The 16836-nt window shown below is 55.0% G+C and overlaps 1 protein-coding gene across 1 annotated transcript in view; it reads left to right on the forward strand.

Annotated features, from left to right (window-relative positions):
* The first annotated feature begins 1980 nt into the window (after nucleotides 1-1980).
* FGF18 (fibroblast growth factor 18) overlaps nucleotides 1981-16836 on the forward strand; it is a 61741-nt gene continuing 46885 nt past the window's right edge. The window contains exons 1-3 of the mRNA XM_033073633.2: nucleotides 1981-1995; nucleotides 4489-4754; nucleotides 5007-5043. Of these exons, the coding sequence (XP_032929524.1) occupies nucleotides 4723-4754; nucleotides 5007-5043 (69 nt within the window). The 5' untranslated portion in view covers nucleotides 1981-1995; nucleotides 4489-4722. The remainder of the gene's footprint in view (nucleotides 1996-4488; nucleotides 4755-5006; nucleotides 5044-16836) is intronic.

Below are 16836 nucleotides of genomic sequence, written 5' to 3' on the forward strand. Positions count from 1 at the left end.
CTTCAGTCACAGAGCTTTATGTTTAGGAGCTGTTGAGCTGAAAAGCTCCAAGTTAAGGAAATATTAAGTTTTGAAGCTTAACAGCTTGTGATTTTTTTTTAATTTTTTTTTTTTTTAGGGAAAAGTGAAACCATAGAGGAATATAAATCCAAGGAGCCAAGCCCTAGGATTTAATGCAGTGCAAAGGCTGAAAAGTGGAATTTCCCACTGGTTTGTGTAAGGCTGTCTGCAGAGGTTGGGTGGTTTTTGCCTCCCTTCAGGAGCATTCCAGCAGCTGCCACTTTGCAGAGGGGAGCTGCAGGGGGATCCAGGATAGCCCGAGTGGAGCAGAGTGGCAGGGCTGGGAACACGGGGTGGGGCCCAGGCTCTGGCTGAGGGGCCCTGGGCACTGGAGAGGATACTCAGGAGAGCAGGGTGTGGAGCCAAGCCACTGGCCTGCCCTTAGCTTGAGATGTCCATCACTGTCAGGGATTGTGTTTGCTTCATTGTTCTGCTGGTAAAGCACTGGGATTTGTTTAGGAGTGTGCTGCAGCTTCTAGAGGAATCTGAGGTTTCAGTCCCCAAATCCCATTGCAAATCCAAGCGGTGTTCCAGTGGAGTAAAACGTTTGTGAACTCTGAAACCCTGCCTGCTGAATAATGCGTGCCCCTCTTGGGTTCCTTTTCTCTTGTAAAGCAATGATGCACATCAGAGTAAGGGCTGGGCTCTCCCTCTGCACAGGGCCACCAGACATCCCTGAGGGCACAGCTGCAAGGGGCTGTGCTTGCCTCTGCTCCCCAGAAGTCCAGGCTGTGATGGCTGAGTCCAAGTCCTGCCTGTTCTTCACCATGTTCCTTCTGCCAGACTGTGCTTGAAGTCCTGTCCTGGACAGCTCAGCGTTGTTTTGAAGTTCTGGTGTCAAATGGCAGCAACTCCACACCCTCCTTCCCTGAGCATTCCACGTGGCAGAAGTGTTCCTTACCTTGGGATGAAGTCTTTTTGTGTGTAAACTGGATAAAGACAAAACATGCCCCCCACTCACTCTGAAAGTTGTCTTTCCTTTTTACCAAGGCTTTCATTTTCAGAAAACCTCTTCAGGATTTTCTGCAAGGTAAAGTTTGCTGATAAGAACAACCCAAGGCTGGAGGTGCAGATTGACAGAGCAAACCAACAGAAATTTGCTCACAGGCAGCAGGGCTGGGATGCGGAGCTGAACTTGGTCTTTGTAAAACATCAGCCCAGGTTTTCCATTTTAATTTAAATCTTAGTGTGCCAGATGCAGCAGGGCCAGATCCTGGCCATTCCTGCTGCTTCTGTTTCACATTCCAGAGGGTGTTGGGGTGGGAAGGCTTCCCCCTCCTGCTCTGGAGTCCTTGCCCCATTGAAGGGCTCCATGCTCTATGAAACACCTGCTGCTCCTGGGGTGTTCAGCAGGGCCAGGGAGCTCCTTGCACTGCCCTGAAATGAAAGCTCAGGCTGCTCAGGCTTTGATTGGAGCTGCTGGAGGGCACTCACTAATCCCACAAGCCACTGAGGCCCTGTAGGACACAGCTTTAATTCATTAATTAATTCATTAATTAATGCATCTTCAGGGGTGAGGGGAAGGAGTAACCCAGGAGGTCTCAGGGCACCCTGCACTGTACAGCCCTGCCTGGCCCTGTCCTGCTTTAGGAAGTGCTGGGAGCTCCAGGCTCAGGAATGTGCCAGCCTCACACCCTGAGCGAGCTGGAAGGAAAACAAACAGCCTGAGGGGTTTCCAGTGGGCAGTGGCTGCAACTGTGCTGGGAATGTGATCACACGGGAACCTTCAGCAGTGCAGCAACAGTCTGGGTGTGGAGCTTCTAATATTAGATGTAGACACATACACACACTCTCACATATATTCATAACAGCATAAATGAAATTTAACAGCTGCTAAATGATATTTCTATTTTTTCAGAGACACGGGCTGCCTCTTCTCTGTGTTGTTCAGGACTGGTAGTCTGAGATTCACCCAATATTGGTATTATTCTCCAGGTAACTATTTGGATATTAAAGATTAAGGGGTTTTGCCAGATGTACAAAGGATGGGTCTATTTGAAATACAGAACTCGTGTGATTACAAATGAAATAATTGAAAGAAGAAAACCCTCATGTGCCCTCTTTAAAACAAGCCCTGGTGTAGCCCTGGCAGTTCTTGCTGTTTGAGGTGTCCAGATCCTTCTGGCCTGTGTGGACCCAAGTCCTTTGGGTCGTGGCAGCTGTGCTGCCAGCATGTGGCTCCTCAGCCTGCTCTGGGCCAGCGTCACCTGGGATGAGTTTTTCCATGCACAGCTCACAGCTCTGGTGTAGCTGCTGTAATTTTACCTGCTGTTGGGGCAGTTGCAATGATAAATGTTAGCAGCCACTTCACAAATCCCTTTTCTAGCTGCTGTGCTTCCAGCCAGGTGCAGCAGCCCTGGGCCAGCCTGGATGCTGTGCAAAGCCATCAGTCCCTGTCTGAGGAGCCTTTTCTGGAGAGAGGTGATGGGGCTGCCACGTGAGAAGCCTGAGGAGCAGCCAAAGCTCAGGCCCACAGGTGACTCTGAGGGCTCTGGAGGAGTTACTGCCTCGGGCTTTGCAGTGCTGCTGTGTGCACTGGGCAGCAGACACTGCACTGGGGTGTATCTGGCAAGATCAGGGGCTGGTGCATGTGGAAATGCTGTGGGTGCCTTTCCTGTGGCACTGAGCAGCACCCACCAGCACAAGATGGCACAGGCTGGGCTTCTGCCACCCAAACTGCTTCCAAGAGATGAGGTATTGCTGATGATATAGGGATATATGGAATATTTGCACATCTAAGCTAAATACTGTGATCTTGTGAGTCCTCAAATTCTGTATCATTGCAGTGTAGGCATCTCGGTGAGCCAAGCTTGCAGGGCTCAGGATGGTGGCTCTGATGTTCCTGGCCATGTGTGAAAAGAGCTTTCAGCTGTGCAAGGGGCTGTGGGGCTGCTGGGACAGGGATGCATGGGGCCTCTGATGTTGGTGGCTTTAGCCATTGACAGCACTTTGGGGTTTTGGGTTTTTTTTAAACTTGCAGCTCCATAAGACCAGAAGTGTGAAGTCTGTTAGATACATCACAGACATGTGCTAGTGCTGGAGGTTTTATAAGGACTTGCTTTGATCACTGTTTTAAAACTTAATGTTTTCTGTGCCTCTTGGGCCTGCAACTACGGGCCGAAAAACCCTGTGACTTGATAGCTGAAGGCTCCCCAGTGGTGAACTGCAGGAGTAGAGATGCTGCTCGATTTGTGGCTGGGAGTGCTGGGGGCGTGAGCCCTGTGTCCCTGCAGAGGTGGGAGCAGCTGGGCCCGACACTGATGCACGCTGTTACCGGAGAGTTTGGAAAGCTCCGGGTTTTGAGCTGCGGTTATGTTCTCACTTAATAAGGTGTTAACTGACGCTGGATGCTCTTTGGAGAGTTGGGCTGTGCCTGGAGGTTAATGGCTCCTGGCATCTCAGTCTGCTACGAACGAGCTTACAGACAAGAGGAAAGATTTACCGCACGCTATCAGCGTGTGAAATTTTTTTCCTTAACCTGAAGCAAACCCCCAAACAGACCAAAGGACTCCCCGAAGCTGAGGCGGAGGAAGCCCCGAGCTGTCGGCGGCGCTGCGGCCGCTGGAGGGCAGGCGAGCCGTGCGGAGCGGCGGGGACGGCGCCGGGAGCGGCCACGGAGCGCGGCCGAGGCTGTGCCGGCCCGACAGGGGCGCTCAGGGCCGCCGGGCACGGGACACGGGACACGCTCCTGCCCCGCCGCGGGGAAGGTCGCACCGGAGCCCGTGTCGGTGGCACCGGGAGTCCCACACGTGTTGGTGGCACCGGGAATTTCCACCCGTATCGGTGGTACCGGGGGTTCCACACGTGTTGGTGGTACCGGGAATTTCCACCCCTGTCAGTGTTACCGGGGGTTGCACACGTGTCGGTGGCACCGGGGTTCCGCCCGTGTCGGTGGTACCGCGGGAGTTCCACCCGTGTCCGTGGCGCCGGGGTTCCCCACGTGTCGGTGGTAGCGGGGGATTCCACCCGTGTTGGTGGTACCGGGGGGTTCCACACGTGTTGGTGGTACCGGGGTTCCGCCCATGTCGGTGGTACCGGGAATTTCCACCCGTGTCGGTGGTACCGAGCGAGCTGCACCCGTGTCCGTGGAACCGGGGTTTCCCACGGCCGGGGTTCCGAACCCTCCGGTCCCGGCGAGCGCCGCCCGCTCTTTGGGCCGGGCAGGGCCGGGGGCAGCCCGACCCCCGCTCCGTTATTCGGTGACAATCGCGCTGCCGGCCGGGCGGTGCCCGCTCCGCCGGGCGGTGCCAGCCCCGAGCCCGCCCGCTCCGTGCCCGCTGCCGCGATGCCGCCCTCCCGCAGCGCAGCCCGGAGCGGGGCCCAGCGGCTCCATCCGCCCGCTGGGGCTGGCCCGGCCCGGGGGGGCGCGGGGGGGCACTTGCTGATGATCGGAAGTTACTGACAATAAGCACCTTCATCCCCCCAAAGGCGGAGAGAGGGAGAGGAGGAGGAGGAGGAGAGACAGGGGGAGAGGAGAGCTGATGCCTGACGAGTCACTCGGCGCAGGCAGAGCGGGCGGTACCACAAGTTCCCGGCGGCGCGGAGCGCGGAGCAGCGCGGATCGCAGCGGAGCTCGCCGGCCGGATCGCTCCCATGTCAGCGCGGCGGCGGGGGACTGCGCTCCGCTAGCCACCAGCCGCGGCCACCCCTCCTCGCCCAGCGATGTATTCACTGCTCTCGGCCTGCACTTGCCTGTAAGGATTATGGCACATTTCTATTTTTTAATATTTTAATTTTTTTTTTTAACTTTCATTCTGGAGGCTCCGGTTGCATTTTCCTTGCAGCCAAGTGGTAATGGGGACCTGAGGCTTTTTATAAGCAGAGCATTGCTCTGAGCCCTTTAAAAATTGCAAACAAAAACAAAGAAAAAAAATCAACTTTAATGATTCTACCGCATCATTTGATCTTTTGTTGTTTTGTTTTGTTTTTTTTTTTCTCCTCTCCAGATGTTTACATTTCCTGCTGCTGTGCTTTCAGGTACAGGTACGTGTCCTTTCTGTCCTCTCTCGCTTTGGGTTGTAGAATAGAAACAAAGGCGGCGTGCTGACCTCGAGTGCCAGGCAGGTTTGGCTGGGGCTTTCACTTGTTTCCCTCTAGTTTTTGTGGCTGTGTTTCACCGAGCCCCGCTGGATGCTGGAGTGTCCCTTCCCTGCTCCGGGGCTTGCCCTGCGCTCCGCTCGCGTTCCGTGCCCGGCCGTGCTCGGCCCGGGGCGGGCAGGGGTGCAGCCGGTGCCGGTAGCGGGATCCTCTGGAGTGCATTAGCCCGGCTAATGATGTGAGAGGGAGTGCTAGACTCTGCTTGCACAGCGTTGATTGATGCACTTGCCTTGGAAGAGCAGGAGCTCTCCTGCTCGCCCTTTTTTCCCCTTTCTTTTCCCCCCCCTTCTCGTTTATTTTTTGGGTTTTTTTGGTTTTTTTTTTTCCTTTTTCCCCTCCCTTCCCCTCTTCGGGAACTCACTCCCAAAAGCTGATGCTTTGAAAAACACAAGTTTTGCTAGCCAAGAGAAGGAGGCTGCGTGCTCCCTCCCCATTATTCAGTAGAACGGCGTCCAAGTCAGCCCCAGCCTTTGATCCTGCCTCGGCAGGAATGAGGCCGCGGGAGGAGCGCCCTGAGCGGGCTCCGCAGCCCCGGTGCCGCGGGAGGAGGATGCCGATGGGGATGGGGATGGCAGCTGCCCCCTCCACCGGGACTTTGGCTGGGCATCCTGGAGCTGCCCCACCTTCGGGGCCGGGCAGAGCAGGTGCCGCTGCTCCGCGGCTACAGCCACCTCCGCCCGGGGCTGGGGACACTCGTACCACCCTTGGCGGGGACTGCACCTGCTCCTCACCCTCTGCAGATCCCCAAGGGCAGCCGGGGATGGTTCTGGATGAGCACATCCCTCTGGTCCAGCTAAAACCCGAAGCAGCCCCATCCCCTGCCCTCCCCGCCATCAAAAAACATTCCTCATCACATTTTTTGCCTCATCCCCTCTAAAATCTGCAGCTCGAACCCACAGCAGCAGAGCCTCCCCGGGCGGAGCAGCGTCCTCAGCAGCAGAGGATCGGCTGGAGGTGCGTCTGAGGTGTTTGCTGTGTTCTGGGCTGCGGGGTTTGCTCAGCCCGATAATCGCAGGGCTCGCAGCGCCGGAACCCTTTGCAGCGGGGAGAGGTTTTTTTTGCGCTTGTGCGGTAACTGAAGTTAATCAGCCCTCCAGCCCCCTTCCTCTCCCCCTCCCTTCGGTGCTTTTAGTGAATCAGAAAGAGTTTGGCTGACTGCCTGGAAAGCACTTGCTAAAATCTGATCTCTTACTTCAGCAGCCTTAAAACAAAGTTATTGGCATTTATACAGTTGGAGCTTGCAGGCTTCCAAAGCAATAAAATAATAATAAAAAAAAAAAAAAAAAAGGAAAAAAAGAAGAAAGCTCAGTGCTCTGGTGCTATTAGAACCATACCCGCTCTCTTCCGTGCTGATCGTGCAGCACTCGGGGCTGTGAGGTGCCCTGGCTCGGCCGCGCTGTCCCGGCTGCGGCCGCAGGGGCGGCGGAGCTCGCTGGGTGTCACTCCAGAGCGGAGCGGCGCTTGCCGGGGAGCCAAAACATCAGATTAGTCATACTCGAGGGCCTTCGAGTGAGTGTTTACAGTATTAATGGTAGATGAAAAGATGTGAATGCTGTAAGTTTTTATTGCCCATTTTGTTACACTTTCTTTCTGGATTTATTCACGGGATTACATGTTTTGAGCCTGAATGGGAGCGAGGGATTATAGGATTTCTTTAATAATGATCAGTTTGAGTAGGAGTTAGCCTTTGGTGAACTGGAGTAAATTAATGCATCACTTAGGTTTAATATTTATTTAGTCTAAAGGAAGTTGTTTAGTTTTGCTTAAAGGGCTCTGTGATGTATTGGGGAGATTTAAGAGCTTCTGAAGTGGATTATATTCTAATATTCTAAGGCTGCCTTTTGCCCTGTGTTCAAGCCGTGATCTGCAGTTTGTCCCGTGTGCTGGTCTTGGAACTGCTCTGCTCTGCTGCTGCCTGGTGCCTGTGGCTCTGTGTGCAGAGGCAGAAATCCCCCAGTGTGTGTGGGGCTGGAGAGATTCTGGGACAAAACCCCAGGGTCTGGGTTTGCTCTGTGTGTTCTGGTGGCTCCTCGTGCAGGAGGGCTGGGGTGTGTGATGTGTGAGCTGCTGCAGGTCTGTGCTGGGGGCTCATCTCTGGCCAAAAGCTTTCCCACAGAGCCCAAGGCCGCCCTGCAGGCACCAGTGCGTGATGGGGCAGGTGCAGCATCTCCTGGGGGAGGCTATGGCAGCACTGGGAGGTATTCCCAGCCCTGGCCATGGGGAGCTTGGAGGGTCAGGAGTTTTCAGGAACAGGATTTAGACCCCTGGATGAGCCAGAGTCCTCCAGGGCTTGCCATGGTGTGACATTTCCACCCAGGAGCACAGGACAAACAGTGGTGGGGCAGAGGGGGGCCCTGCTGGGTGCAGCACAGCCCTGGGAGCGGCTCTGGACCTCACAGGTCCTCACCAGTTCCTTCCCCAATGCCGCTGGCTTGTTTCCTTCTGCCTCTCAGGAAGTCACTCTGCTGCCTTGGGTTGCTGCAGTTCCCAAGCAGGGACACTGGATACCCTCAGAGACCCTGGAGACATTAATTTATTGATGCAGGTTGTTCTTAGGGATGCCCTTTGCTGATGGTTACTGAACTCTCCCTCGATCACATGTCTTGAGCATTCTTCAGTTTATTCTCCTGCCTTTTCACATCTACAGGGGCAATTTCTCTTCCATGCGCTTTTTCATTCTGCATGTCCTGGAGTGGTTTTGGTTTTGGGTTTGGCTTTGGAGTCACCTGCTCTCCAGGCAGTTGAGAAATCGCAGAAGCACCTTGCAGAGTTGGAGGGGAGTGCCCCGTGCTGTGCTGGCTCTGGCAGCACCAGTGACCCTGAGGATAACGACTCTGGGGACAGGGCGCCTTTGCCAGGGCAGGAGGAGCTGCAGTGTGGCTGAGCAGTAGGATCTGAGGTTCTGAGGGCTGTCCTGGTTTGCAGGAGCTTCCAGCTCTGTGTCCCTGAGGCAGCTGGGTGCAGGGGCAGGCCGAGCACGGGGCCGTGTCCTGGCTGTGCTGCGGAGCACAGGGTGGTCCTGCTTCAGCCTCCTCCCTGCTGATAAACCTCACTGTGTTCTCCTGCACCAAGTGCATCTGTCTTACATTATGAAGAGGTCCCTGATAGGGCCAAATCCTTTGCTTTTATGGCTCTTGTAGGTTAAGATCCAGCTTTGGAATCTGATCCAGAAGCAAACAGGAGGTCAGAGGAACACAAAGGCAGCACTGGGCTATTTTCACATCTGCTGGTGTTGTGTAAGAGGAAGGCTGCTGTGTGCCATGCCAATAGCAACTGATGTTTCTCCTAAGCTCCTGTGCAGCGACAGACAGTTATTGTTTGGGGCTTTGGAAAGTGAGACATGGAGAAGTGTTGCTTCCACACGTTCAGTGAGCCAGATCCTGCGGTCTGGCGAAGCCACACGCAGCACATGTCAGAGGCGTGAGCCTGCTGAGCAGCTCCCTCCCCTCTCCTGCCGGCTGCTCCTCTCTGGGACCAGCAGGACGGGGCTCAGTGCCACCAAATGGCTCTGGGGACTCACTGTGGAGAAGCCAAAGGAGGTCCTGGTCACAGACCACCCTGCCTGGCCACTCTTTGTGCAGGTGTGCAGCAGTTGTAGAGCCACAGCTCCCTGCCCTTCCCTGCTGGTGACAGCACCAAGGCAGGTGCTGGACTGCACGTCACCAACAATGTCATTCCATGTGTCCCCTACAGATGGGCACCCAGCTGCTTTGTCCTGCTGGGGTGGCACAGTCTGTCCTGAGGCTGAGTGTGCTGCCAGGGATGGAGCTTTGGGCACCCACACTGCTCCTGAGGCGCTGTGGGATGGGGCAGTGCTGCCCCATGGGCTGCCCCCTCCTCGTGGTCAAGCCCTGCGTGCCAAGGGGCCCCGAGCTGGGGCTGGCTGATCCTGGGCCTCTCTGCTCAGCCTGCACTGGGAGCAGAACGTCCTGGGCACCTGCCTCCTGCTCCAGCAGGGTGAAGCTGTGCTGAGAAGGACAGAACATGACAAAGGTGGTCTGTGGAAGGCTGGGCAGCTCCCTGTTGGTTTTTTGGATTGCACCTGCCTTGGTTACTCAGAAGATCAGAGCAACTGCGTGAGCAAGGCTGGAGTGAGGAGCAGAGGAGCTCAGCACTGTGGAAGTGCATGGCCCCAACATGGCTGGAGTGATGGGATGGGCCCTGGCTCTGGCTCCATGCTCTGCTGGACTCCTGGAGGTGGATGCAGCTCCTGATGCTGTGGCTCTGCTGGCCTGCATCCTGCAGGGGCAGGCTCCTGTTGCACATGGAATCGTTTGTTCCAGTTTCAAATGCCCTTGCTCTCCAGGAAACAACCATGAGCTTGCCACAGGGCATTTTTCTTCCCTGCTGCTGACTCATTGCACCAGACTATGAAGTGGTGTGTCCTGAAGCTGCCCTGCGTATCCTGCTTTTGCTTCCTGCACTTTGGAGAGCTGAGGCTGCTGAGGAACAGAGACACTGGAGGAGTTGGGGCTGGGCTGAGTGGCAGTGGCTGGTGCTGGGCTGGGGTGTGCTGTGATGTGTGATGGCTCAGCTCAGCTGGGGTGGCTGTGGGTGCTCCTCCTGCACAGGTGGGATGTGCAGCTGTGCCCCGCAGCAGCTCTGGGCTGCCTGCCCTGGGCACACCCTGCCTCCTCCCTGAACGGCCCCAGCCCTTCAGAGCTGGGGCAGCTCCTCTGCCACACACAGCCCTCACAGACATGTGGCAGGGAGATTTGCAGAGCTGTTCCCAGGTTCTCACCCCAGCAAGGCTGACACACACGTGAGCTGTGTCAGTGTTTAGGGGCTTGGCTTGCAGGGTGTGCTGTGGCAGCAGAGCAGAGCTGCTGGGGGCTCTGCTCTGCACCCCTGTGTGAGTGCAGTTTGCTTTTCCAAAGCTCCAGAGGTGCGTGAGGTGCTTCAGAGGAACACAGATGGATGTGGATGTAGAAGGACACCATGAGCTTCAGATTTTACTCAGCTGTAGCGTGGTGGTTGTATTGCATTTCAGTTTTGCTTTCCTTATTGCACCTGATGAGTACAAGGCTGGATGGAGGCGAGGGGTGCGGGGCTCTGAGAGGTGCTGGGTTTGGAGAGGTGCTGGCTTTGCAGTGCAGTGGGGTTCTGAGATGTGCTGGGTTTGCAGCAGTGCAGTGGGATCACAGGAGGAATTCCTGCTCGAACTCAGGGTTAGTTTTTTGCTCACAGAGCAGCTTGGCTGAGTGTACCCAGGCAGGAGAGAAAAGAGCAGAGTGGGCAGAGGGTGGCACTGCCTGGGCTCTGTGTGGCTGGCAGGAGGGATGGGCTGGTGCTGGCAGGGACTGCTGGGGCTTGCAGGAGGCTCAGGACAGATGAGCAGCACACTGAATATTTGATTTTGCTGTAAGCCGATAGCAGCGAGCTGCTGAGCCAGGCCAGTGGGGATCTCCCTGTGCTCTGGGAGGCTGAGCTTGGGAGAGAGACTCCCCTGGGAGCAAAAATAATTATTTTGGATCTATAAAGCTACTTCCCAGATCCTTGGGAGTATTTTTATGTATCCTTCCTTTCCTCTGTTTTGCTCTCTCCTCTTCTCCCTTGCAGAGCTGCTTTTGCTTTGTTTTTCCACAGATTTGGGTACTTTATTGTGATAAGAGCAGGTGAAAAATGTGTTCGTGGAATGTGATTTAAAAAGGGAAAAGAGGGATGGCTGCTGTTGGTGCCTGGGCAGGGATGGGGATCCCTGCCAGGGTCCCTGCCAGGCTCTGGGAGCTCTGGGCCCCTCGTGTCTGAGATGCTCTGCTGCAGGGCTTGGCCTTCCTGTGCTCTGATGCTGATACCAGGGGGCTTCCACCTGGCTCTTTGTGGCCTGGCAGGTCCAGACACTATGGTTTTTCTTTCCTGCCCTGGGTTTTGTGTTTTGCTCACACGCTGTGCCATAACAGCAGGTACAAGCAGGAATTCTGCAGAGCTGTGCAGTGTGCTGCCTACCTGGCATGTGGCTCTGTGTCCTGGTATCTCTCCAGATGTCCATGGAGGATTAGGCATCCGGCAAAGCAGCTGGAAGGAAAGCAAGAAAAAAAAACCCCAAAATATAAAAGACTGTCTGGCTCTGCCAAAGTACTTCCCTGTTGCCATTCAGCAGCCTCGCCATAGCATGAAGAGAAAGAAAGGGAAGAGAGAGGAAGGAGGAGGTTTAGCCTGTCATGGTCTGTGTGTTTCCCTTTGTGCTGCCTCCTCTCAGCCCCAGGGGCTGCGGTGGGTGGGAGCCGAGTGCCAATCTTCCCCTGGGGGCTGTGGGGCTGGAGCCTCCATGTGGGGCTGGATCCCAGTGGGGTGGGGCAGTGCTCCCCAGCCCCTGCCTGCTGTGCCCACACCTGCAGCTGCATTCCAGGCTGAGCCACAGGGCAGAGCAGTGACAGCACATCCTGCCTTTGCCAGGCTGTTCAAACGCTGCTCTCACCCTGCTCACCCCCTGAAGAAAAATTTCTTCAACAGAGGTGTTGTCAAGCAACAAAACGTGTCAAGCACTTGTCAAGCAAGTGTTGTTGTTGGGGGAGTGGAGTCATCCCCTAGAACTGTTCTGAAGGCGTGTGGATGTGCCTTGGGCACATGGATTAGCTGAGGGCCTGGCACTGCTGGGTTAACAGGTGGACTGGTGATCTTAGAGGAGTTTTCCAGCCTAAATGATTGTGTGGTAAGAAACAGGCAGTGAGGAATGGCCCAGCACATCCTGCTCACTGCTGTGTGCTGGTGATGACAGGAGATGGGGAAGAGCCCAGCCTGGGCTCAGCACAGGGAGGGAAGCAGGGCCAGGCTGGGGGGAAGCAAGGTGGAGAGGGGCCAGTGTGCCCTGGGATTGCTCTTTTAAAATCCAAATGGGTGGATGCTGAGGTCCTAGAGAAGTGCATACTGCGTGGGTACAGATGTCAGGAGGCAGCAATTAATGGATTGCTCTTCCTACAGGGTATTCCCAGCACTCCTTAGCGCTCCCAGCTCCTTTTTCTCCTGCTCCATATTTCAAATCCAATTTTTCCTGCTAGAATACTATCTTTAGCATCATTTTGAAGGACAGCTTGTAAAAAGCTTTTGTATCATTTGTAATACCCTGCTCTTGCAGAGAAATGCAGGATTGACAGAAATGCAGGAGTAGTGGTGAGCCCAGGCCGTGGCTGTGTGTGTGCTGGCTGTCTCTGGGCATGGCTGCTGCCAGGGGAAGCCCTGGGAATATAAATTAGAGAGTGGCCTGAAGGACATTTTTGAGAGAAGGGTACTTTGCTGCTTTTCTGATGCTTTTTGTCCATGTGAGGAGAGGGGAGGTCTGGAGAGCTGGCAATGCTGTGACCGCAGGGCTGGGGTCTGTCCCTTCCTGTCCCTTCCTGTCCCTTCCTGTCCCCTCCTGTCCCCTCCTGTCCCTGCTCCTCCCTTGGAGGGCCAGGCACAGTGCTGACCAGATCATTGTGTTTGCTTCCCCAAGCTGAACTCAGACCACAGGTGGAACTCGCTGGGCTGTAGGAATGTGGGGACAAAGAGTGAGCGCAGTGAGTGCTGCATGCCCAGCCATGCTCTCTAACTCCAAGCTGCTTTTGACCCCGCGCTGCCCAGGCCGAGCGTTCTGGTCCCACAGGGTCTCTCAGTGCCCGGCTCTGGGGCTGCTCTGGAGGCTGCACAGGCAGGGCACCATTGATTAGCTGTACAATTAATGATGATGGATGTCCTGCAGCTTTCTGACCCCCTGGTCGCGACCTTGCCGTGATTGGGGCGGGTCCCAGCCAGCTGAGATCCGAGAGCAGCAGCGCCAAAATCGATGGGAGAGCAGCCCTGACAGGGACAGGGCACGGGGACAGGGCACAGGGACAGGGCACGGGGACAGGGCAGGGGGACAGGGCACAGGGACAGGGACAGCACAGGGACAGGGCATGGGGACAGGGCACAGGGACAGGGCACAGGGACAGGGCACAGGGACAGCACAGGCTACAGGGACAGGGCACAGGGACAGGGCCGGGCATGGGGCACAGAGACAGCACAGGGTACAGAGCACAGGGCATGGGGACAAGAGACAGGGCGCAGAGCACAGGGCACGGGGACAAGGGACAGGGGACAGGGACAGCACAGGGCACAGGGACAGGGCCAGGCATGGGGCACAGGGACACCACAGGGACAGCACAGGGGACAGGGACAGGCACAGGGACAGCTCTGGGCACAGGGCACCTTGGTCCCAGAGTGCTGCACGCTTCCCTGGAATCAAATCAAAGCTCCAATGAAAGCTGGAGCTCCGTGCTAGGAGCTGGGCTGTGGCAGCCTCGCCCCAGGCTGGGCACGGGAGGGGCTCTGGGGCTGTTTCCTTTGGGCTCCCCAAAGCTGGAACATCTCAGGCTGGAGGGGATGAGTGAGGGCAGCTCTGGGCATCACAGAGAGTCTGCCCTGCTCATCACAGAACACCATGGGCTGGGGTGGGGTGGGAGGACCTCAAAGCCCACCCAGTGCCCCCCTGCCATGGCAGGGATACCTCCCACTGTCCCATGCTGCTCCAGCCCCAGTGTCCAACCCTGGGCACTGCCAGGGATCCAGGGACATCCCCGAGGCTGCTCCAGGAGTGTTTGGACAGTGCTCAGGGGTGCCCAGGGGGGTTGTTGGGATGTCTGTGCAGGGCAGGGGTTGGACTGGATGATCCAATGAGCACCTTCCAGTTCAGAATATTCTGTGATTCTCTGGGCCATCTGTGCCTGTGCCTGACCACCTCTGAGGAAAGAATTTCTTCCTAACATCTACTCTAAATCTCTCTTCCTTTACTTTAAACTCATTCCCTCTTGTCCTGTAATAAATGGGAGCAGTGTGCCAGCGAGGCAGAGGGCTTGCTTTGTGCTGTTTATGGTGAAAGAGTGGGTAGTAGGAATTTAATTGCTGCTTAAATGTAGCAAACAAGAAAATTGGATTTATTTGCTCAGCTTTCATTTCTGGGAGCCTGATTTCCCGAGTGTGCACCATCACTGTGTGTGCCAAGACGCTGAGCACCACCAGGTTCAGCTCTGGGGCTTCCCTTCCAAAGGAAATTTGTGCAAAGCCTGACCTGTGGTCAGCAAGGCTGAGCTGGCAGCAAGGCTGAGCTGGCAGAGCTGCCCCGTGCTGGGTGGGGCCCAGGGGTGGCACCTGTGGGTGTCCCCAGGCCAGGCATGACCTGGCTGTGGCTGGGCTGGCCCAGGGGCTCCTGGGGATCCCCACTTCAGGCCAGGAGCTCTCGTGCCTGTGCCTGCCTGGGCCTGGCCTGAATTCCATTTTCCCACTGCTGGGACTGGTGATGAATGGAGCAGAACGTGTGGGGTTCTCCCTGGTACCCCCGAGCTTTGCAGGGATGCAGCAGCACAAACCTCAGGGATTTTAACACCACTTTATTTTTTCCCTTATTTACAACATTTTGAAACTGGATTTATTTTCCAAAACTGTTGAGAATCGTTCCCTGAAAATGGGAAACTCACAATCTAAATTAATTAATACCAAATGAGACTTTCCCCTAACTCAACAAAGCAGAAAGATAAGAAATCCTATTTGCCCAGCATTTGCAGTGTAAATATTCCCAGGCAGAAGCGTGGCTAATAGAGATCAGAACAAATCTTCTATTAGAAAACACACCCTGCTTTTCTTTTCTGGCCCTAGGCTCGTGTTTGTTATATGGGTCCTGAAGGCAGATTGACAGTTTGGTTTGGATTAAAGTCAACACATGGTTTATGCCATATTTTTGATAAGGCTCAGTAGTAATCTGATTTCTTTTTCCAGGCTCTCTTTAGTACATAAGCAGTAGAATTGTCCATTGCTGGGAGTATTTTTGCAGTGAAGCTATTGAGGAATTTGTTTCTGGAGGGAAGATGAAATTGCTTGTTTTAAAAACTTAAAATCTCAAGTAAAGTTGAAATCCATTAACTGCAAGCTGTAAGCTTGACGTGAGCTGGGCAAACTTCAAGCTATTTTATTAACTGATCTAGAGAGGGTTTTATTTAAAGTACTTTGGGAAGGCAGAGAGGAGGGGGACTGGTTCATGCAGGGGGAGCAGGGCAGGTCCCTGTGCTTTACCAGCAGCACCAACATCTGCCCCCATTTGTACCTGAACATGCTTGTGAGCTCAGGCTCCTTCCTGGGAAAAGCAGCATTGCCACTGTGCTGCTTCCTCCTGGTGTGTCCCAGAAATGGGCTTTGGGTACCCCTGGGTGCAAACAACTGTGGTTTTGTAGGGTTTTGTAGGGTTTTGTGTGGTAGAGATTTATTCTGTTTGTAAATAGGCTTCACTTTCCAAAGCCAGTGTCCTTCTGTCATTGCTGTGTTTCCTAGAAAGAAAGAGGGGAAAAAAGGAGAAGAATTGGGAATGGGGAGGCCCAAAGGAGGAATTGCTCACTGCCCCTGAGCCGTGTGCCTGGAAATCCATCTGGGTCTGTCCTTACTGGAGGACCAGAGAGCTCTTGGGGCCCATTCTGCGGCCACCTCCATCTCTGATGGCAGTGTGGAGACTCCCAGACGGGGCTATTTGGAATAATTTCTCCCAAATTTTGGGGTTATTTGGGGTTATTTGATCAGGGTGAAATGGATCCCAAAGCTGTCTTTAGTGCCTGAGGGTGCCTGGTGCTGGCAGGACCCGCTGGGTGATGGTGCAGTGCCAGAACTGGGCACTGGGAAAGCTCTGACTGATGGTGAGGCTGAAGGCAGCTGAGATACCTGTGCCAGCTGTGTTCTAACTCCCTAGGAAATGGGATTAATGGAACTGAACGTTGCCTGCATCTACATTCATTTGGAGCTGCAGGTTGTGCCCAGCCAGGGGCTAGGTGAGCAGTGCCTGAGTGGCAGCTCCTGGGACGTGTCAGGGACTGAGGTCCCTGTTCCTCAGCAAGGATTGAGGTTCCTGCATCCCCCGTGCTGGGTGAGTCGCGGAGCTGGGGCTGCAGTGGGAAATGTGTTTGCACAATTAGCGTGGCCTTTCCTTCCCTGGGAGCAGAATGGTTTATTGATTTCTGTGGCTCACTCACCCCCACCTATTCAGCAGTAATGACCCTTCCACCCCAACTCTAAATCATCCCGGCCCCTAAGCCCTCTGATCTTTTGGGGTTGTTGTTGGTATTTGTGCTCGTGCAGGTTTATGATCTGTCGGTGCTGGCTGCTGAAATGCTTTATTTGCCCATGGGCCGGGCCACACAGGGAGCGTCCTTCTGGTGTCATGTTCAGGATGCTGCAGCTGAGGGTTTTGTCAGCACTTCCACGCACAGGCCTTGTTATTCAGGGATTTGCAGTCCCGTGGAAAAGGAAAGCAGGGAGCTGGCATGGCGAGGGGAGGCTTGGAGGAGAGCCCAGAAACCACTGCCCCTTCAGGGGTGGTTACATGGGCAGCCCCTTCCTGGAGGAGAGCAGCCAGAACATCCTCCTCCCTCTGGCTTTGCAAAGAAAACCCTTTTTTGTGTGCTTGTGCTGGTGGGGAGAGCACGGTGTGGCAGCACAGGGCTGGGATCCTCTCAGGGAACAAACCTGGCTGGTGCAGGACAGAGCTGCCCTCCCCATGGGTGTGGGCTTCAGAAATGGGATTTATGGCCCTGTTAGTGCAGGAGCTGTGGGCTTATAAATTATTTGGAGATTTCTCAATAATAGGGGGAGCATGGTATAAACAGGAGAGATAATAGGGCTGGAGAATGAATTTCAAAGTGCTTTTGGGGAAGAAGTCACAGGCTGCTGGCAGGTGTGGGTGAT

Source organism: Catharus ustulatus, chromosome 15 (genome assembly GCF_009819885.2).
Source record: "Catharus ustulatus isolate bCatUst1 chromosome 15, bCatUst1.pri.v2, whole genome shotgun sequence".
Taxonomy (NCBI): domain Eukaryota; kingdom Metazoa; phylum Chordata; class Aves; order Passeriformes; family Turdidae; genus Catharus; species Catharus ustulatus.